The sequence below is a fragment of the Ranitomeya variabilis genome, chromosome 7 (assembly GCF_051348905.1).
Source record: "Ranitomeya variabilis isolate aRanVar5 chromosome 7, aRanVar5.hap1, whole genome shotgun sequence".
NCBI lineage: Eukaryota > Metazoa > Chordata > Amphibia > Anura > Dendrobatidae > Ranitomeya > Ranitomeya variabilis.
Genome location: NC_135238.1, coordinates 112,258,672 through 112,282,058, shown reverse-complemented (window position 1 = coordinate 112,282,058; position 23,387 = coordinate 112,258,672). Strand labels below are relative to the sequence as shown.

Below are 23,387 nucleotides of genomic sequence, written 5' to 3'. Positions count from 1 at the left end.
TTTTCATTTCTCCTGCCTAAACCCGACATGATATGAGACATGGTTTACATACAGTAAACCATGTCTTATCCCCCTTTTTTTTGCATATTCCACACTACTAATGTTAGTAGTGTGTATGTGCAAAATTTCTGCGCTGTAGCTATTAAATTTAAGGGTTAAATCACGGAAAAAATTGGCGTGGGCTCCCGCGCAATTTTCTCCGCCAGAGTGGTAAAGCCAGTGACTGAGGGCAGATTTTAATAGCCTAGAGAGGGTCCATGGTTATTGCCCCCCCCCCTGGCTACAAACATCTGCCCCCAGCCACCCCAGAAAAGGCACATCTGGAAGATGCGCCTATTCTGGCACTTGGCCACTCTCTTCCCACTCCCGTGTAGCGGTGGGATATGGGGTAATGAAGGGTTAATGCCACCTTGCTATTGTAAGGTGACATTAAGCCAGATTAATAATGGAGAGGCATCAATTATGACACCTATCCATTATTAATCCAATAGTACCAAATGGTTAATAAAACACACACACATTATTTAAAAGTATTTTAATGAAATAAAGACACAGGTTGTTGTAATATTTTATTATACTGGTAATCCACCTGAAGACCATCGTTCTGTAACAAAGGAAAAATAATAAACCAACAATATACATACCCTCCGTAGATCTGTAACGTCCCACGATGTAAATCCATCTTAAAGGGTTAAAATATTTTACAGGCAGGAGCTCTGCTATAATGCAGCTGTGCTCGTGCCTGTAAAACCCCAGGAATGAAGGTAATGTATGTCAATGACCTGTATTTACCTTCATTCGCGGTGAGGCGCCCTCTGCTGGATGTCCTCATATGAACTCCAGCGTGGGAACTTTTCCAAGGCCCCAGTTCATGAGGACATCCAGCAGAGGGCGCCTCACCGCGAATGAAGGTAAATACAGGTCATTGACATACATTACCTTCATTCCTGGGGTTTTACAGGCACGAGCACAGCTGCATTATAGCAGAGCTCCTGCCTGTAAAATATTTTAACCCTTTAAGATGGATTTACATCGTGGGACGTTACAGATCTACGGAGGGTATGTATATTGTTGGTTTATTATTTTTCCTTTGTTACAGAATGATGGTCTTCAGGTGGATTACCAGTATAATAAAATATTACAACAACCTGTGTCTTTATTTCATTAAAATACTTTGCAATATTGTGTGTGTGTGTTTTTTTTAACCATTTCATACAATTGGATTAATAATGGATAGGTGTCATAATTGACGCCTCTCCATTATTAATCTGGCTTAATGTCACCTTACTATAGCAAGGTGACATTAACCCTTCATTACCCCCATATCCCACCGCTACACGGGAGTGGGAAGAGAGAGGCCAAGTGCCAGAATAGGCGCATCTTCCAGATGTGCCTTTTCTGGGGTGGCTGGGGGCAGATGTTTGTAGCCAGGGGGGGCAAATAACCATGGACCCTCTCTAGGCTATTAATATCTGCCCTCAGCCACTGGCTTTACCACTCTGGCGGAGAAAATTGCGCGGGAGCCCACGCCAATTTTTTCCGCGATTTAACCCTTTATTTTACAAGCTACAGCGCAGAAATTTTGCACATACACACTACTAACATTAGTAGTGTGGAATATGCAAAAAAAAAGGGATATGAGATGGTTTACTGTATGTAAACCATGTCTCATATCATGTCGGGTTTAGGCAGGAGAAATGAAAAGCCGGCAATTGAATTACCGGCTTTTCACATATATCGCGCTGAAGTAAATATAAATATATATATATATATGTGTGTCTCCATGACACATATATATATATATATATATATATATATATATATATATAATATATATATATATATCTCGAAACCCGACTTTGGAGCGAAGATCGCCGACGGCCGACCCGATCCCACAGTGAGATCGGGTCGAGTTTCACGAAACACGACTTTCCCAAAAGTCGGCGACTTTTGACATTGGCCGATCTGTTTCGCTCAACCCTAGTGGTAATATGTGGTCTGGTCATGGTGTGGCAGTATTTGTCGCTTGTATGTATTATTTTTCGGTCACTGTGGTCTGGTCATGGTGTTTTGGTATTTCTTCTCTGTATAGGGTATTACTGGTCTTGGTATAGTGGATTGTGTTGTGTATGGCGGTCATTTGTTCTCTCTGATATTAATTTGTTGAAGATTCTTTATTTCCATTAGAGATTAAATACTTTGTACACCGCAGCGGAGATGCATTTACAGTGGTTTTCTGTGGAAAAATGTAATCACCCCTCCACAGGAAAAGTGATAACGTATTGACTGGTGGGGGTCTGACTACTTGGACCCATTCAGCAAAATGTGGAACTTTTTATCCCCATTAGACTGGAGTGGCATGTCCGACTTGATCACTGATCCATTCATTCCCTCAGTAGCTGCTCTTGTTTTTTTTATAGAAGCCCCAAAGAGAATGAATGGAGCTGCAGTCAGATATCCCACCTGCCGCTCCATTTTAAAATGGGGATAAGTGTCCTATCAATGATAAAATGTCCTCATTCTTCCAATCGGTGTAGTTTCTAGTAGTCGAACCTAAGCGATCATCTATCCTGTGGAGCCCATGGATCGGTGATAACTTGTTTTAACCAAAGAACCCCATTAGTGTAAACTACTGTAATTATACATCCCAGTTATGGGGGCGCACAGTAGATGTGCAGGAGCCGCCTGTGTTTTACAGATTACGGAGATTACGACTGACAGATGTTTGCATATAGCTGTAAGGTGGGTCCCTAGAGTCCATTCCCCTGGTGGGCCCCAGACACCCCAGTCCGACCCTGCTGCCAGGGATGCTGGCTGCAGGCATGCAGCAAAAGTCTCACCTCCTCCCAGACAGCACCATGTTCCTGACAGGAGGTCCAGGTCTAACATCGGGTGAACACACCAGGTTTACTTAGCGATATCCCTGAGCCTGATTCTGTCTCTGAAGAAGATTACCAGATCTCGTCTGGCAGCAAAGCAAGAGATGGTGATTGTCGCAGAGGACATGCAGCGGTTATTCCAAGGCTCCCTCATAGTCAGCCTGGTGAGTGATGTGGTTTGCATGCACCTCAAGTGAATGTGTCAGATGCGGTTTTGAATGACAGGGATGTGAGCAGGGGTATAGTGAATACTAGTTTGGTGATTGCATGAGAACTGATGACTTGGTGTCGTAATTTTCTAGTATGGCCGAGGGTTAGCTGGCTCTGGGGGTGGAATCTAGTGGGGTCTGGCAGAGTAGTGCCATGACAACCGGGTTAGGGTATGTGTCCACGTTCAGGAAATGCTGCGTTTTTGCCGCAGCGTCAAAAACGCAGTGTCCAGATGTTACAGCATAGTGGAGGGGATTTAATGAAATCCTGTCTCCACTGTGCAGGAAAAAACGCATGCGTTTTTCCCGCGAAAACGCACATGCGGTGCGTTTTTTAAGAACGCAGCATGTTGCTACAATGAGCAAAACACGCAGGAACACCGCAGGTGACCTGCCAGTGACCTCAGGTGCATTTTTGGTCAGGATTTTACTTGCATAAAATCCTGACCAAAGCCTGAAGCAAAACTGAACGTGGACACATACCCTTAGGGTATGTCTCCACGTTCAGGACTGCATCAGGATTTGGTCAGGATTTTCCATCAGTATTTGTAAGCCAAAACCAGGAGTGGGTGATAAATGCAGAAGTGGTGCATATGCTTCTATTATACTTTTCCTCTGATTGTTCCACTCCTGGTTTTGGCTTACAAATACTGATGGAAAATCCTGACCAAATCCTGATGCAATCCTGAACGTGGAGACATACCCTTAGTGGATACCAAGGTTGATCAAGTCACAGTTAGTGGAGCAGTTCCTGCATAGTTGAGGAACTTCAGGGTGCAGTTAGCAGATCAGTAGTGCTGGCTGCATAAGGTGCTGTGGGTGCAGTTGGAGGATCAGTAAGGGTATGTGTCCACGTTCAGGATTGCATCAGAATTTTCCATCGGTATTTGTAAGCCAAAACCAGGAGTGGAACAATTAGAGGAAAAGTATAATAGAAACTCATCACCACTTCTGCATTTATCACCCACTCCTGGTTTTGGCTTACAAATACTGACGTAAAATCCTGACCAAATCCTGATGCAATCCTGAACGTGGACACATACCCTTAGGGTATGTGTCCACGTTCAGAATTGCTTCAGGATTTGGTCAGGATTTTATGCAGGTAAAATCCTGACCAAATCTGCACCTGAGGTCACTGGCAGGTCACCTGCGTTGTCCTTGAGTTTTTTCTGCAATGTAAGGACATGCTGCGTTCTTAAAAGACGCGCCGCATGTGAGTTTTCTCAGGGGTGCCACATGCGCCTTTTACTGCATAGTGGAGACAGGATTTCATGAAATCCCCTCCACTATGCTGTAACATCTGGACGCTCCGTTTTTTATGCATGCTGCTCAACGCTGCATCAGAAACGCAGCGTTTCCTGAACGTGGACACATACCCTTAATGTGCTGGCAGCCTCAGGTGCTGTGGTAGATGTGATACGTTTGGATGACAGGGTTGAAGGTGAAATCTATGTGTGTTTTGATGGCCCTCTGGGCTCGCATTTAAAGCAAGAGGTCAGGGAGAAAATATGGAAAGATAAATATGTGGATATTTTTCCTCTATTGCCACGTGAAAAGTTTTATTTAGATAGGGTAAAACCTGATGAAAGCAAGAAGGATGAAGGGAAACGTAGGCGCTATTGCCTTATTCCTCGTACTTTCCAGAATTTGTTATCGGCTTTTAACACATTAGCTAGCGAAATTGGTGAGGAGACCCCTGAAAATTGTTCTTTTTGTCTTTTTCGGCTATTTAGATTCGATTGGCGAAGCTAACTGTATTTATGGTGGGAAAGCCTGGCTTCGCTATGACTAGCAGTATAGGCAAAGAAAAGCGGTCTGTCTGAGTTTACAGTGGGATCATACAGATATTTTTTTTTGTGGATGAACTTAATGGCAGCATGTAGGTCATCCTCGCAGTCCTTCCCTGGAAGTGGCGGCAGTGCAGCCAATGCGACAGCATCCTCAGCAGTTCTCTAAAAGAGCTTGTGATGGAAATGTACAGTAACTAGCGGGAATGTCGTTTCAGCTCATCTTGTAAGTACACGTATGAGTACTCCAGTTGTGGATGATCCCACATTCACTCTAAATGCCTCAAAAAGGAAAAAGGAAAGTCAGGCAAATTTTTGGCAAAAATGGATGACGCCAGTGAAAATAGATTGGATTTCTAAACAGTTATCTGGATAGGGAGGCAGCAGCCTTGTTAATAATAAATAATAATAATAATAATTTTTATTTATATAGCGCAAACATATTCCTCAGCACTTTACAATTAAGCGGTGACATGTACAGACAATAAATTGAGTACAAGTTAAGACAATTTAAACAGTGACATTAGGGTGAGGTCCCTGCTCGCAAGCTTACAATCTACTAGGAAATGGGGGGGACACAATAGGTGAAAAGTGCTTGTTATTTCAGGTCTGGCAATTATTATAAATAGGGATTTTCATATAAAGCTGCATGATCCGGTCATCAGCCCGTGTGTTTAAGTGCAATAGTCAAGTATCAAGTGCAGTTATCATGTGCATGGAGGGTGTGGAGACAGATGAATAGTAGGGTGCAGATTCAAAATAATATTTGGAAGGAGGGAACAGGGCAAAGTTAGTTTACTGAGTAGTTGATGTGGTAGGCTTGTTTGAAGAGATGGGTTTTCAAAGCGCGCTTGAATAGGTTGGGGCTAGGTATCAGTCTGATCGTCTGGGGAAGTGCATTCCAGAGAGCTGGCGCAGCATGAGAGAAGTCTTGGAGACGGAGGTGCGAGGTTCGGATAACGGGGGATGTTAGTCTTAAGGTACCTTCACACTAAGCGACTTTGCAGCGAGAACGACGACGATCCGTGACGTTGCAGCGTCCTGGATAGCGATCTCGTTGTGTTTGACACTCAGCATCGATCTGGATCCCGCTGTGATATCGCTGGTCGGAGCTAGAGGTCCAAAACTTTATTTTGTCGCTTGATCACCCGCTGTCATCGCTGTATCGGCATGTGTGACGCCGATACAGCGATGTGTTCACTTGTAACCAGGGTAAACATCGGGTTACTAAGTGCAGGGCCGCGCTTAGTAACCCAATATTTACCCTGGTTACCATTGTAAAAGTAAAAAAAAACACTACATACTCACCTTCTGATGTCTGTCACGTCCCCCGGCGTCCACAGGGTTATGCGCTGCTGCCGAGAACTTCCTGCACTGAATGTGTCAGCGCCGGCAGTAAAGCAGAGCACAGCGGTGACATCACCGCTGTGCTCTGCTGCCGGTGCTCACAGTCAGTGCAGGAAGCTCTCGGCAGCAGCGCGTAACCCTGTGGACGCCGGGGGACGTGACAGACATCAGAAGGTGAGTATGTAGTGTTTTTCTTTACTCTTAAAATGGTAACCAGGGTAAATATCGGGTTACTAAGCGCGGCCCTGTGCTTAGTAACCCGATATTTACCCTGGTTACCCGGGTGCTGCAGGGGGACTTCGGCATCGTTGAAGACAGTTTCAACGATGCCAAAGTCGTTCCCCTGATCGTTGGTCGCTGGAGAGAGCTGTCTGTGTGACAGCTCCCCAGCGACCTAAACAGCGACGCTGCAGCGATCGGCTCGTTGTCTATATCGCTGCAGCATCGCTGAGTGTGACGGTACCTTAACATTTGTAGAACATGGGGCATGTGTAGGGCGATAGACAGAGATGAGAGAGGATATATAAGGTGGTGCAGAACTGTGGAGAGCTTTGTGGGTTAATTGATGGCTTTAGTTTTGGTTTTAAGATCCCGTCGTCCATTGAACCTTGTGTTATGCGGCATAACAATTTGCGTTCTGGTCTTATCCATCTGACAATTGTTAAGGACAAGTTAATAATAATAATAATAATAATAATAATAATTTTATTTATATAGCGCCAACATATTTCGCAGCGCTTTACAAATGATAGAGGGGACTTGTACAGACAATAGACATTACATTTCACAAGTTGGATAAGGAGGTCATTCTTAGTCATATGGTGGGTCCGTTCTTAGACCCCCTTTGCTTTACTTGCCTGTCTCCCCATTAGTGGTGCCCAAAAAGGAGCATAACAAGTTCATGTTAATACAGTACTTGTCATATCCACACGGCAGTTCAATTAATGACAATATTGACCCTGAGTTAGTTTCAGTTTCCTTTGTTTCCTTTAATAAGGCTGTTGAATGGTTCCGCAGATTTGGAACGGAAGTTGTTATGACTAAAACTGACGTTGAGTCCAGTTTTCGTGTACTCATTGTTCACCCAGAGAGTTTGAAGTGCTGCTAATTGGGCCTATCAAAGGAAGTGGCTTTGGTACGGTGGATCAGAATCAGAGGTTTGCAATGAAACAGGGTAATGTCGGAATTGCATTTCCACATTACTTTGGATAGGTCCCTGGATGCTTTGTTGCTCCAAGTGGGTGGGAGTGATTTGGGTGCCATGGCGTCACGTGAATTGATCCGGGGCATTAAATATGATTGCCTCAGGCTCTTGTCATCTTACCCGGGTTTGTCTGATCAGATATTGTCACATGCCTGGCTTTGAAACATGCAAGATCAGTAGAGAGGATTAACAAGGCCTGCAGTAATGTTAATAGGGAGGTGTCCCACTTCATTGCAAGGAACAGCGGGATAGTGGTATGGCATCGGGAAATCCTTAGGTCAGATGGCGATATAGTTGGGATTGATATGTGGGCCCTTTTGGTTGATGGACAGAATACAAAAGGTGGTGTTGGAGTGGTGGTCTTGCATGCATAAGGGGACATGCTTGCTCGCTGTGGCGTAAAAGGAGGGGGGTTTGAAAGTGATTGGTTGCACTGAAGGACTGGAGGAATCCAGTGCAGGGATGGATGAATCCCTATGTTTGCAAGGTTCTTACAAAATTGGAAGTGGGTCCCTACTGGGCAGGACAACTTGGTATCAGCAACAAGTAGCTGGGTACCCCCGAGCTGGTGTAGTGTGGCTGGGGGTGATATGGAGTACCTGTTGTTGCAGCTCATGGAAATGGTGTTGAACCTTAAATTCCCCTCCTCCTTTTGCTGATTATTTGCTATTGTTTTAATTGTTGTTTATTGAGTAAACAAGGCTGCTGTAGCCTTTACATCCAATGTCACGCAGTAATAATAATAATAATCTTTATTTATATAGCGCCAACATATTCCGCAGCGCTTTACAGTTTAACAGTTTCAAACACAACAGTCATAGGTAACAACGTTAACAATACAGTAATAAAGCAAAATAAGACAAAATAAGATGACCCTGCTCGTTAGAGCTTACAATCTACAATGAGGTGGGGAGATACAAAGTACAGGTGTGTATTTACAATGATGTATTTACAATGATGGTCCAGCCATCTTCAGGGGGTGGGGGGTAGATGGAGATAGTGAATGGGCAACACACACAAACATAAAATGACTTTGATTAGGGAACATGATAGGCCGCTCTGAACAAATGTGTTTTGAGCGAGCGCCTAAAACTATGCAAGTTGTGGATGGTCCTAATATCTTGGGGTAGAGCATTCCAGAGGATTGGCGCAGCACGGGAGAAGTCTTGGAGTCGGGAGTGGGAGGTACGGATTAGTGCAGAGGTTAGTCGAAAGTCTGGTATGGTGTGTTTTTTATTTATTTGATAAGGAGTTTAAAATGGGATTGGGTTATTGAATTATCATAAGGGCCTATAGTCACACATTCCGAAGTCATGTGTTTTCCAAGAGAACTCTAATCCAACTTTGTTGCTAAGACACTCATAAACCTATTATGTCATCAGACAGGAAGCCAGCTTTTTTATGTGTTGAATGTAAAGTTTGTAACCTCTGGCCAGCATTACATGTTACAACAATCTCCATCAGAAGCAGCATATTTAACCCCATGAAATGTCTGGAATTATACAACTAAGAGAACAGAACCAGATTCCTGTCCTGTTAACTAATTCTAATCATCTTTCAACATGCTGACTTCTGATATCGGTAATAAGTAAACGTTAGATAATTCCACAAATCATGTGAATAGTGTATTCATATTAAAGAGCTGTTCCCAAAAAATCAAGTTATCCCTTTTCGATAGGATAAGGAATAACTTGCTGATCACTAGGACCCCAGCCATGGTAACCTCATTGATCCAGAGATTGGGGCTTTAGAACCACATGAACAGGGCTCTGCAGGCTTATTTTGAATAATGCGGAAAATAGTCAAATGGTGCAAACGGCAGTACCATAGACAATAAGTGGAGCAAGCGCACCTCTTCCCCATTCAGGACAGGGCTACAGAGCCCCATTCTTGGTATTCCAAAGGCCCAATCTCAGAATTGTTGAGTGTCCCAGTAGTAGGAACCCCAGCAATTAGCAAGTTGTCCCCCTTTTTTGGGGTGGGATCAACCCTTTAAATATTTTCTTGTTACAATAGAAGTTTGTAAAAATAACATTTGTTTTGTATCTCCATTTTTCCAAGATCCATAATGTTTTTAATTTTCCATTTATGGAAGCTCTGGCAGCTGCTGTTTAAAAAGGGATGCTGGCTATGTGTCATAACTTGCATCGGCCTTTTGTGGAGAAGGCTCAGTTCCTCAGCTGAGGAACCCGCTCCATACATCCTGACCTGTGGTGTTACCAAGGTTACGTTTTTAGGTGAGAATCTCAAGTAGAAATTTTTATTACCTCATTTTCACCTCATAGCAGAAACTGTCTTGCTTCGCCATAAAGCAATAAACATCTATGTTTTACCCTGCAACAATGCAGCATTTTAGAGAAAAACATAGTTGAAAGCCTGTCTGGGGACAAGTTGTCTAGCCCAAGAGTCATGTTGCCCTGCCGTCATTCTCTGCCTGCCTAGCTAGACTAATAGCAAACTTTACTAGTTAATGCATTCCCAGCCATGCTTTCAACTGTGTTTTCTCTGAAATGTTACAGCATTTGGGCTGTCTTTTTTTTTAAGTGTCGGATGACATACTCTACAGTACTTTCCTGTTTTTTTCTTTTTGTATTAACAATAGTTTTTCTTATATTTTATGAAGATAAAGGTAATACAAAACAGAACAGGACAATTGAAAACAATACAAGTAAAATATCAGTATAAAAGCAAAAATAGGCAATTCAAGATGACATGGCACCAGACACCCCATAGCAATAAAACTCCTATGGAAACTTTGGTTTGAAGAAGGTAGCATTGATGTTATTAGCATAGAACAAAGAATGAAAGATAGGCCATAACTAGTGAAGGGAAAATGGAAGGTGAGAGTATGAGATCCACTACATAAGACAGTTGAGGATGATGAGTAACTTAAAAAGTGTAGATTTGTGACATCACGCATTCTAGGGTTAAGCAGATAATTAAATATACTGTATTAGATCCAACATGGTCTTATATGCTGAAATGTATTCTGCCAGTTTACAAGAATGGAGAGAAGTATGTCAATTATCATAGACCAAGATACATGTCTATTGACCTCTGCAAATGGATGAGAATTGTTTTTCCAATCATGAGCAATGAGTAATTGTGTGCTTAACCATGGGGAAAACCTAGGATATTTTGCGAAAGCTTAGGCACATCTGCAATTTGTTTATTGAAGAAGGCCCCATAAGGATTTTTTTTTAATGTTTTATCCAGTTATAGAGTAGATCTATGAATGGGTTCTAATTCATAATCTTTTGACCTTCTGGTATTTCCACCAGTTTGGAGCATATAATCTGCAGTAAGGCAACTCCTAAAGCAATTTGAGGCATACCCAGGGACTGCATGGGCAATTTAAGTTGATGTAATTTACAGCTATGATCTTGAAATTGGTTTCAATCATTAAAGTATTTAGAATGCCTCTTGCAGAGAAGGTGCAGATCTGGAACTACTGATTTTCATTTAGAATGAATTCTAAATCTGATTCCTACTTGGAAATGTAAGTGAGGTGTGTGGAGACACAGCATTGTATCTTAATTAACCAGACAACTATTTTTAGCAAACCAAGAAGAATAGACTGTTATATGTATATTGGCTTTTGAATTTAAGCATTTCTTTCTGCCTGGTCAAGAAAACAGACTTTTGTTTGTCTAAGTGTGTAATATTGACTTGTAAGCTGATATGTGATATAACATAGTATGCTCTTATCCTGAATGACTAGTGATATGCTAATTATGCATTGGGTAGCCCACATAGTTTGTTGATTCTTAAAACAAAAGAACAAACGAGCAATCTAGCCACAGAACCAACACTGCAATTTATCAGGTTTGTGCTCCATCACAATTATTTTTCTTTTGGGAACAATTTATACCAACAGTGTATGGGCAGCGCCATGGGAAGTAAAATGTCCCCACAATATGCTAATTTATTTATGGCGAAACTAGAAAAAGAATTTCTGTCATCTTGTTCTGTTAAACCTTTTGCATACTTCCGCTACATTGATGATCTGCTAATAATATGGACAGGCTCAAAAGATGATCTACTCACCTTCCACAATAACTTCAACAAGTTCCACCCAACCATCAAGCTCACCCTCAATGTTTCAAAGACTCAAATACATTTTCTGGACATGACCATACACATCAAGGACAATGCCATACAGACATCTATTTACCACAAGCCCACAGGATGTCCGGCTTATCTTAGATGGAACAGCTTTCATCCAAGACACACAAAAAAATCCATCATCTACAGTCAAGCTCTGACATATATTCGGATCTGTTCAGACAGCAAAGACAGGGAACTACAGCTGCGATCACTGAGGAATACATTTCTACAACAAGGCTACCATCCACTGGTAATAGATGAACAGATCCACAGGGCACAAGGATCCCAAGACACAGCCTCCTGGATTACAAACTGAGAGAGGATAACAACAGGGTACCTCTTGTGGTCACATACTGTTAGGGCTGGCGGAACGCACGGAGTTATTTGAGAGATTTTATTTGGTGCGTTCCCAGCCTGGGGTCCACCATGCAGGAGAGGACCTGCTGCTGGCAAATGGCGGCCCTTTATGGAGGTAGAAGCGAACTCTGTTACTTCACAGAGACGCTGTGCCAGATCTCACTCTGACCCTCGGTGGCTTTTGAGCCCGCGAATGAGGACGCCCTGAGTCAGCAGCTGAGACCTTGGCAACTAAGAAACACAGAACCCTGTTGACTTCACAGGAGTATCCAGCAACTGCCGAGCTGATGGCAGTGTGTGGCAACACAAACATACAATCTCCTCGCCGGAGGTGCTGGCATTCTAGGGGTTTATTTCAGCCAAGTCCCTGAACACACATAAATGTGACCACATTGGCGCATGCACATAACTGATTCAATACTAGTGCATGGCCGTGCGGTCATGAGAGCCTTAAATAGCTGCAGCAAGTATAGGACCTTCCTAGAAGGACCAATGAGAGGCTGCTACAGAGCCTGAGCACCTTCAGGACCTTCCTGGAGGACCAATGGATTTAGCTGCAGTATCTGAACATGTTACCCTCGATCTCCACTGAGTGATCTTACTCTGGGCATGCTCAGAATGAGAAAAGCAGGATTTAGTCCCAGAAGCGTGTGCTCGCCGCTGCCCAGCACTGGCTTCAATGGCAGAAGCTGGAAAAGCAGCAGTAACCCTTTGTACAGTCAGACTGAGCGAGATGCTGAGACTGACGTCTCCGTTGAGCAGGCTCCACTGCGGCAGGAGAAGAATGGGAGACCGCAGCGGAGATGGCCTGAGATTCCCCCTGTGCAGAGGCAAGGAACTCGACCCCTAACATAACCCCCCCTAGGGCCCCCCTCCCTGGGCCTCGCTACTCTCAAAGGCAGCAATGAGCTGCGGAGCCCGAATGTGCTCAACAGGCTCCCAGGACCTGTCCTCAGGACCATAACCCTTCCAGTCCACCAAATAAAATGTTTTGCCATGTACCACCTTGCACCCCAAAATAGCGTTCACCTCGTAATCGCCGGTAGACGAGCCCGATGTCCCGGCAGATGACTCAGAAAACCGGGACATGTATACGGGCTTAAGGAGGGACACATGAAAGGTGTCGGTGATACCTAGGCGTGGAGGAAGGGCCAGATGGTAGACCACTGGGTTAACCTGTTCGAGGACCTTGAAAGGACCCAAGTAGCGAGGTGCAAACTTAGTAGACTCAACACACAGCCTGATGTTACGGGCCGAGAGCCACACTAAGTCGCCAGGAGCAAAGGTCAGAGCAGGGCGCCGATGTGCATCGGCGGAGGACCTCATTCTCTCCTTGTAGGCCTGGATGGCATCCTGAGTGCGGTCCCAAATGTCCCGTGCCTCCACTATCCAGTCTGCCACCCTGAAGTCAGCAGAAGACACGGGCATAGGCACAGGAACCCACGGATGCTGGCCGTAATTAAGGAGGAAAGGAGTTTGACCGGTGGAGTCGCCTACAGCGTTGTTAAGCGCAAACTCCGCCCACAGTAGCAATGATGCCCAGTCATCCTGCCTGGCAGAGACAAAATGTCGCAGATATGTGACCAGGGTCTGGTTGGCCCTCTCTACCAACCCATTCGTCTCGGGATGATATGCTGAGGAGAGATTCAACTCAATGCTGAGTAGATGACAAAGCTCTCTCCAGAATCGAGACGCAAACTTGGGACCCCGGTCACTGACAATTTTGTCCGGCATACCGTGTAGGTGAAATATGTGTTTGATAAACAACGCCGCCAGAGCCCGTGCAGAAGGTAGCCATGGAAGAGGCACCAATTGCACCATTTTGGAAAAATGGTCGGTGATCACCCAAATAATGGTGCAGCTACGAGACTTGGGTAAGCCCACAACAAAATCCATCCCGACCATCTCCCAGGGCCTATCTGCCACCGGCAGAGGGTGAAGCAACCCAGCTGGCCGTTGATGAGGAGACTTGTTCTTGGCGCAGAAGACACATGCCCGAACATAGTCTGCGACATCACGGACCACATGAGGCCACCAATATGTCCTCGCCAGTAACTCAGATGTCCTTTTGGTCCCAAAATGTCCACCCACCCTAGACGAGTGAGCCCAAGAGAGAACCTCCGGACACAAACTGGATGGTACAAAAGTCTTGCCCGGAGGCACAGACTCTAGCGAAATCAGGGCCACAGTTCTCAGGCTCTCAGTGGGGACAATAAGCTGAGGCTCCTCTTCCTCCTCCACAGATGACACAACGGAGCAAGAAAGAGCGTCGGCACAAATGTTCCTCTCCACGGAAAGAAAATGGAGGGTGAAATGAAACCGAGAGAAGAACAAGGACCATCTGGCCTGGCGAGAATTTAGCCGCTGGGAGGTCTGTAAATAAACGAAATTATTGTGGTCTGTGAATACTTGAAAGGGAAAGTGAGCGATGTCTCCACTCAGAGAAAGCCAACTTCATGGCTACCAACTCCCTGTCCCCGATGGAATAATTCCTCTCCGCCGGTGTGAAGGTCTTGGAGAAAAAGAAGCAAGGATGCTTCCGACCTTGAGCATCCTTTTGGAAAAGGACTGCTCCAGCACCAACGGATGAGGCATCCACCTCCATGATAAATGGCTTATCTACATCGGGGCGATGTAGGATGGGAGCGCTAGCAAAATGTGACTTAAGGTACCATCACACTCAGCAACTTTGCAACGAGAACGACAACAATCCGTGACATTGCAGCGTCCTGGATAGCGATCTCGTTGTGTTTGACACGCAGCAGCGATCTGGATCCCGCTGTGCCATCGCTGGTCAGAGCTAGAAGTCCAGAACTTTATTTCGTCGCCAGGTCGGTGTGTATCGTCATGTTTGACATCAAAAGCAATGACGATAACAATGGATGTAATGGAGCTAACAACCAGCGAGAACGAGAAGTGAGTCACCGTTACATCACTGGATCGCTCCTGCATCTCTCTGGAGTTGCTGTGTTTGACGTCTCTACAGTGACCTAAACAGCGACGCTCCAGCAATCTAGTTTAGGTAGGCTCGTTGTCTATATCGCCGCAGCGTCGCTGAGTGTGACGGTACCTTTATAGAAGAGAAGGCCTTGGAGACCTCTTCAGACCACAATTTGAGATTTGCTCCCTTCTTGGTGAGGGCTACCAAGGGAGCTAACAAAGTGGGGAATTAACTGGCGATAGTAATTAATGAACCCCATAAAGCGCTGCACCGCTTTAAGAGAATGGGGTTCTTGCCAGTCCATCACAGCCTGTAGTTTGGCAGGATCCATAGCCAACCCCTGGGCAGAGATGATATAGCCCAGGAAAGGTAAAGACTCCTGCTCAAACATACACTTCTCCAACTTTGCATAGAGGGAATTTGCCCGTAAGAGGTCGAAGAATCTGCTAACATCTCTCCGGTGGGAGTCAATATCTGGAGAGTAGATGAGAATATCATCCAGATAAGACTATGACCGAGGTGGAGAGCATATCCCGGAAGATATCATTAACAAAGTCTTGGAAAACAGCTGGGGCATTACAGAGCCCGAAGGGCATCACCAGATATTCATAGTGCCCATTCCTGGTGTTAAAAGCTGTCTTCCATTCGTCCTCATCACGGATGCGAATCAGGTTGTAAGCACCCCGCAGATCTAATTTAGTGAATACCCTTGCTCCCCGAAGCCTATCAAAGAGCTCTGATATCAGGGGCAAAGGATACTTATTCTTAACGGTGATGGCGTTAAGACCCCTGTAATCTATGCATGGACATAGTTCCCCGTTCTTCTTCTGTACGAAGAAGAACCCAGCCCCTGCAGGTGACACTGACTTCCTGATGAACCCTCTTGCCAGATTCTCTTGAATGTACTGAGACATTGCCTCCGTCTCCGGGAGAGATAACGGATAGACTCGACCCCAGGGAGGCTCAGCACCAGGCAAGAGATCAATAGGACAGTCATAGGGGCGGTGGGGCGGAAGGGTCTCTGCCGCCTTTTTGGAGAACACATCCGCATAGGGCCAATATTGCTTGGGGAGAGGGGATAGATCTGCGGGTACCTCAGTAGTAGCAACCTGAACGCATTCCCTCTGACACCTACCCCCACAAGATTCACCCCATCCCAGAATTCTGCCTGAGGACCACTCAATATGAGGAGAGTGGTACCGTAGCCAAGGTATCCCCAACAGGACCTCATCAATTCCCTCAGGAATGACGAGCAGAGATATAATCTTGTACCGTTACTGGTTGAGCTAGCATTACCAGGTGTATTGCGTGACGTTGGACGAAGGCAGAAGACATAAAATTGCCCTCCACCCCAGAATCCACGCAGAGCTCTATCGAGTGGGTGGATGAGCCAATAGTAATTGTCCCCTTAAAGGACAATTTGGAGGCAAACGTCGCCGTGTCTAGTGTACCTCCACCTACTACCACGAGACACTGACGTTTCCTCGACCGCTGGGAACATCTGGTGGCAAGATGTCCTGACTGCTGGCAAACATGACAGACCTCGAGTGCACAAGCGGTCCGGGACTTAGATCCCGCTCGTGATACTTCCATGGCCTCATGTGACTCAGGGACCAGGATCGGAGATTCCAGAGGTTTGTCGAAGGTGGAAGCCAGCCGAAACCTCTGCCTACACTGGGCTCGCTCTAACCTCCGCTCGTTAAAACGGAGGTCAATACGAGTGGAGACAGCTATTAACTCCTCCAGTGTGGCGGGAATCTCCCTAGTGGCCAGAGCGTCCTTCATGTGGTCAGCCAGTCCCCTCCAAAATATGGGGATAAGGGCTTTATCCAACCACTCCAGCTCAGATGCTAGGGTACGGAAGTGGACGGCAAAATGGCTGACCAAGGACGAACCCTGAGTCAATGCCAGCAGTTGGAGCGCCGTGTCATGGGTGATTCGAGGTCCTAAAAAGACCTGTTTTAGAGTGCTCAGGAACAGCGGAGCACTCTGCACCACATGATCGCCACGCTCCCACAGCGGCATAGCCCATTCCAGTGCCCTGTCCGACAAGAGAGAAACAATAAATCCCACCTTTGCCCACTCTGTGGGAAAACGTGCAGCCAGGAGCTCGAGGTATATAGAGCACTGACTCAAGAAACCCCTACAAGATTTACTATCTTCAGAAAATTTTTCTGGCAGCGGGAGGCGAGATAATGTTGGAACAGGGGTGGCAGTGGACAAGGTTGCTGCATCCACGCTAGCAGCCTGTACAGCAACTGCGGTAACATCCATAGCTGAGGTTGTGCTCTCGAGAGCTGCCAACCTACCCTCCAGCTGCTGGATGTACCACAAGGACTGCTCTATGTCCGCCATTTACTAACCAGACCCTGGCGCTAGTATTCTGTTAGGGCTGGTGGAACACACGGAGTTATTTGAGAGATTTTATTTGGTGCGTTCGCAACCCGGGGTCCACTGTGCAGGAGAGGACCTGCTGCTGGCAAATGGCGGCCCTTTATGGCGGTAGAAGCGAACTCTGTTACTTCAAAGAGACACTGTGCCAGATCTCACTCTGACCCTCGGTGGCTTTTGAGCCCGTGTCTGAGGACGCCCTGAGTCAGCAGCTGAGACCTTGGCAACTAAGAAACACAGAACCCTGTTGACTTCACAGGAGTATCCAGCAACTGCCGAGCTGATGGCAGTGTGTGGCAACACAAACATACAATCTCCTCACCGGAGGAGCCGGTATTCTAGGGGCTTATTTCAGCCGGGGCCCTAAATCCACGCACACAATCTCCTTGCCGGAGGTGCCGGCATTCTAGGGGCTTATTTCAGCCGAGTCCCTGAACACACATAAATGTGATCACACTGGCGCATGCATATAACTGATTCAATACTAGTGCATGGCCGTGCGATCATGAGAGCCTTAAATAGCTGCAGCAAGTGCAGGACCTTTCTAGAAGGACCAATGAGAGGCTGCTACAGAGCCTGAGCACCTTCAGGACCTTCCTGGAGGACCAATGGATTTAGCTGCAGTATCTGAACATGTGACCCTCGATCTCCACTGAGCGATCTTACTCTGGGCATGCTCAGAATGAGAAAAGCAGGACTTAGTCCCAGAAGCATCTGCTCGCTGCTGCCCAGCACTGGCTGCTGCCCAGCACTGGCTTCAAAGGCAGAAGCTGGAAAAGCAGCAGTAACCCTTTGTACAGAGTCAGACTGAGCAAGACGCTGGGACTGACGTCTCCGCTGAGCAGGCTCCACTGCGGCAGGAGAAGAATGGGAGACCGCAGTGGAGATGGCCCAAGATTCCCCCTGTGCAGAGGCAGGAACTGGACCCCCAATTGGTGCTGACCTCCAACCCATATTCCATAGAGATCACAAATTGAAAGAGATATTCCCAGAACTACCACTTCTCTCCTATAAACAGCCCCCTAGCTTAAGGAATCTGCTTGTCAGAAGTGTCCTCTCATCACCATCAGTGACTGGCACATTCCCCTGTAACAATAAAAAATGCAAAACGTGTACCCACATATTACCAACAGATATAGTCCGTTTACCAAACACAAATCAGGACTATAAGGTTACAGGTTCCTTTTCATGTACATCCTCCAACGTGGTGTACATCATACAATGTACGTGGTGCCCTGGAAGTATCTATATTGGGGAAACTATGCAAAGACTACAAGCTAGGATAAATCTACACAGACACACAATCAGGAATTAAATGGACACACTTGTGGGTAACCATTTCTCTGGACCTGGACACAGTATGACAGACTTAAAAGTCTTAATACTAAAAGGTAATTTTAAGGACCACAGGGAAAGGAAAATTTGGGAATACAAACTAATGAATATGTTTAATTCGTCACTACATGGATACAATTCACACCTCCACCAGACAGACTCCAGATAACTAAGAACATTATTCCCACTGCCTCTCCATTTGTAAGAAAATGCCTAATTTGATTACCTTGGCTTATCTATGGACTCATCACACTTCCCACCCTCTAACAAATGTCCTCCTGTAGTATTCTTTAAATGTTGTGCTTGTTTCTTATTAATCTATTTGTAATCTTGCCTGAAGAAGGAGCCACTGTGCTCTGAAAGCTTGCAAACATATTATTTTCTGGTTAGCCAGTAAAGGTATCACTCCTAGAATACTTCTGTCATCATTGGGCAGAAAAGTATTCACATCGATTTTTTTTTTCTGGCTAACACTGTACCACAATACAATTTGTTATTGTACATCATTAAAACAGAGGAGGGAAATCTATGCAAATAAATTACATAATCAAAAAAGGCAACTTGGTGGTCATCATTCTTCCTCTTATCTGTGACGCTGGCTTGAATGACACTGGTTAAATATAAAAAGAAGTGATATGCCTCTGAGAGACAGCCAGAGATATTACCAAGACATCTAAACATCCAGAGGACCCTACAGGACTGCTGCCAATATATCATGGCCCCATCATGAGGACACGGATCTATCATTCTACAGTAAACAAGCTAGGGTACCTCGGTCCTGGTTGGAAGAATACAGATCTGCTCTATTGACCATCGCTGAACCATGGATACGTTTGGAGAAAGCCAAGATTTGGACCCACCGGTCGCCTGGCTCAATGATGATGTTCATAGAAGTGAGGTTGTGATCCTTGGGTCAACTGGCCTGGTATCTCAATGGACTGTCATCTTCCCAAGCTCGTCGTTACCTCCTCTCTGTGTGTGTGGCACAGGGGGGATAGCCGACCCTGGGAGCTCTGATATAACAGCTGCCATTATCCTGACGAGTCAGCAGAAGGGTGAGATTCTGTAATGTGCACTTCTTTCTTTGGGTATTTTGCTGAGACTGTTGTACATGTTATCTGCCTGTTTTGTGGTTCAATAAAGCATTGCCACGCTGTTTTATCCTCACCCAGTGTTGTTTGAGTAGCGTTATGCCCACATTAAAAGGAGAGTGGGTGTTCGGTGTGATGATCCCTGGTCCATGCGGTTTCAGCTAGTGGACCGAGGCACCCGCCAACCCCCTTGTCTCCATAAGGTGTATACAAAAAGGAGTGTGGCTCAAATTGAATATAGCAAAAAGATAAGACCTGAGGAGAGAGGTGAGAATTGACATAAATGTTTGAATGATAGTAAAGTAAGTAGTTTAGGGGTCAGATAAATTGAGAATGAAACAAAGTGTTTTAGTTGAAGATACCAGAAAATCTTGGATTGGGGAAGGGCATAATGTTACTGCAAAACTGGGAACGGTTTGACACCCTCCGTGTAAGGAAAGTGATGAACTTTAGTTATACCTATGAGAACCATGCTTGTAATGTTGAAACAATCATCATATCACAGGGGAAAACAGATTATCAATAAATCAATAAAGGAGATAAATCCTGACCCATACTTCACTATGTCCCACAATCTAAGTGAATGGAAAATAATGGGGATAGTAATGTGTCTTCTTTGAGTTTGGGAGATCTAGAGGAAGTTGTCCAAAGTCAAGAGATGGCATTCAAGGAATAACCAAAGAAGGAGGTTTGAGGTGGCATGATACAAGCCAAGTTGAGAAGTCGGAGCTGAGGGATGCCTAGGCCTCCTTTAGATTAGTGTCTAATAATAGTTGATATTTCCTGTATGGCTGAAAATTGCCAAATAGACTCTGGTTTACATTTTTTTTAAACAAAACAGTGGCTTATGAATGATGTATGTGACTATAGAGTTTACAGTTCCAAATGTAATATCTTTGTATTTGATGCATAAATTGGGAGGTTTTACCATTTAAAACATATAATCTAAAAACAATGTAAAAATTCTTGAAGCAACAGGACAAGGCCTGAAAAAAGCAGTAAGATTCATGTACATTTCGAAAGTTGAGAACCGTGGGGTCTAGGTTTAAAGTCCTTAAACAAAGGAGTTGCAGCTGCTCAACAAAGTAATTCACTTCTTTGGATTCTTTCGCCTTGCCATGACTCTTAAGATCACTGATGTCAGGCTATAAACAGATTGCTGCATATACTCGATGGACCACGGTAGTCCATTCATGTTACCAATCGGTAGTATCTTGGCAAAATTTTCAGCTAAATGTAGACTACTTTTTTGCTTGTTGCAAAAAACAAGGGCCCCTACTGTCATTGGGTCAGACTCATAGCAAGACAATTTTGTCCTTCCATTTTGGGGATTATAGGCGCTATTATCTGTTTAGCAAACCATTCCTTCTGGAATTTGTGATTCCCCAGACTGGATGCCCCCTCCTGTATGTAAATGGTATTGGCTGTTCATAGATTGATCTCTGCATAGACTCACTGTGTCCATCCAGAACTAGTTTAAAAGTTTGTCCTTGCACATTAGGTGCCTTCAAATTGAAAACTGCAAACTGAGTACTTTAGAAATCCTAACCAACAAGACATATGTTAAATTATATTTTATCCCCACCAGAGGTCTAACCTTATATGCACAATAGATACTTTTATATATTAAAATAATGTAAAGGAAAATTATTCTAGATATAATGGGTGACAGTAACAAACAGCTACAATATGTTTATCAGCTAAACTGCAATACTAATATTGGTAACCATTAAATCCTTTGTTGCAATGGATCAGCTTAACATTGTAAGTCGTTCATTCAGGTATGTGCTTAATGTTTATATGCTATTTTCTCCAACTCTACATGTCTGTGTCTTTACTGTAGGTCTTACCAAGAGTTAAGTAGTATAAGCAATTAATGACACAGTCCAATGTAAGATTAATGACCCATGATGTAACTGTCCAGCCAACTGTTCTAATCATTACAGTGCTGGGCTACCTCCCTAGGTGTAACACTACGCACCACATCCCCCATATGGTATTTTTGTTGTAGGCATGAATGTACATGGGAAAGCTGCTCAAGAGATTTTCCAGTCTCGCTCTTGATGGATCATCTAATTAAATGAAAACTGAAATAATGTTGGGAAAAAAAACATTTCAGGCACTCATTTTTACACAGGAAATTCTTAAAGCTCACGTCACCTCGCTATACTCCAAATCTACTATTTGTATTTATGCTATTTTCCTAAATTTAATTCCAACTGAACTTAGTTGTTTTCAGTTATGTTACAACTATTATTAACTAATGCCACACAAAAGTGTGTGCGAGAGTGTCTGTAGGTACGTTGTGTGTGCAGTGAGTGTGTGTCTATATTTGCAAGTCCTCTGGACACTTTCCTACTCCCAGCCCAACTGAAAATCATACAAGTTTGGTACTGCACATCTGGAAACATAATGTGATAAAGACATTGTCTAAACATGGCTATGTGTGGACTGAGGTGAAATGTCTTTGTTATGTTAAGCAAGTCCCAAAGGAAAGCAATCTAAGGAATAGCCTTAAGGGAGAACTAGACCTCTGGGAACACTCAAACTTCTATGTCACTTTGTCTTAAAAGTCGAGCAAAGGAACATAACCAAACACAACAAAAAAAAAGACAGCAGATGACAAGTGAAAGTTAAATAATAATGAAGTGAAGGAAAAAAGCAGAACAGAAGATTCACATTGCAAAATTATTGGACAAATAATACAATTTTCTTGATATGAGACAAAAAATCACTGTAGAGTAAATCAGTATATGAAAAGGGAGCAAAAGATAGACAAGGGAATTATTTCTCAACAAAGAAAAAGCCTCAAAGACATGGCAAAGTGGCAAGGACTCCACCCTAGCTAGATGGAAGACTAGAGCGAAAATTCAGCAAGTAACTCTGCCTTGAACATCCTTAGCCATCAGTTTCATCAGCCCTCTGCCAGGTAACAGTGAAAAACACTTTCAGGAACAGTTCTGTGCCAATGTTATCTGATCAGTGATGAAAGCCTATCTACATGATAAGGGCAATACAAAAGCTTCAAAGAAGTATGAAACTCACAAAATCATGGACAGTATACACCAATACTATAGCTATTGTTAAAGAAAGCTCCAAAACACAGGCTTCAGAAAGTCTTCTCATTGCTCGGAAAATCAAACATCATAGAAAGCCTTAACAGCCTGAGCAGTTTCACTTACCACTCTCTTCATCTTGAGCTTGAACAGCGAGAAAGTGCCCTATTACAAGTATAAAAGTTATCAAATTCCTTTTCTGTAATAAATTCATAATGTCTGCTTGATAGACATGTGGCTCTGCTTTTTGTTAGGATCGTCTTAGTACCATTAAGCTACCAGGATATGTTTCTTCCCTGTGAGCTTCAAGACAAAAGTCTGCAAACAAGACCTTTTTTGAAGTGTTGCAGCTTTAAATAGGAAGAATGCAGCCTTCCCTAGTTTTCCTGCCCCTTTTAGCTTGTGCAGGCTTATAGTCATCCAGTCCCTGCCAAGCAGAGTATGATTGATGGTCAACAACTCAAATCAAAATGTCGCTCTTACTCCAGCCTTTCTTTGTTGCTGTTTTAATACTACACATAAGAAAGTGATCATAGAGATTATTAATTAAACGTGTTCTATAGATTAACATTTCCTACTGCCGAACTCTGCAAAAGTCTTTCTAGTGTGTTTGTCTTTACTGGTGACTTTCAACAGTGTGGCTCTTTAATAGTGCTTTATCACTGTACATTACTTTTATTGAA

General features: G+C 44.3%; 1 protein-coding gene across 1 annotated transcript in view; it reads right to left on the bottom strand.

The window, feature by feature from the left end:
* The window catches only part of COL5A2 (collagen type V alpha 2 chain), a 449,814-nt gene extending 426,761 nt beyond the window's left edge, over positions 1 to 23,053 (bottom strand). Inside the window, exon 1 of the mRNA XM_077275667.1 lies at positions 22,831 to 23,053. Within this exon, the coding sequence (XP_077131782.1) occupies positions 22,831 to 22,918 (88 nt within the window). The 5' untranslated portion in view covers positions 22,919 to 23,053. The remainder of the gene's footprint in view (positions 1 to 22,830) is intronic.
* Between the last annotated feature and the right edge of the window lie 334 nt (positions 23,054 to 23,387).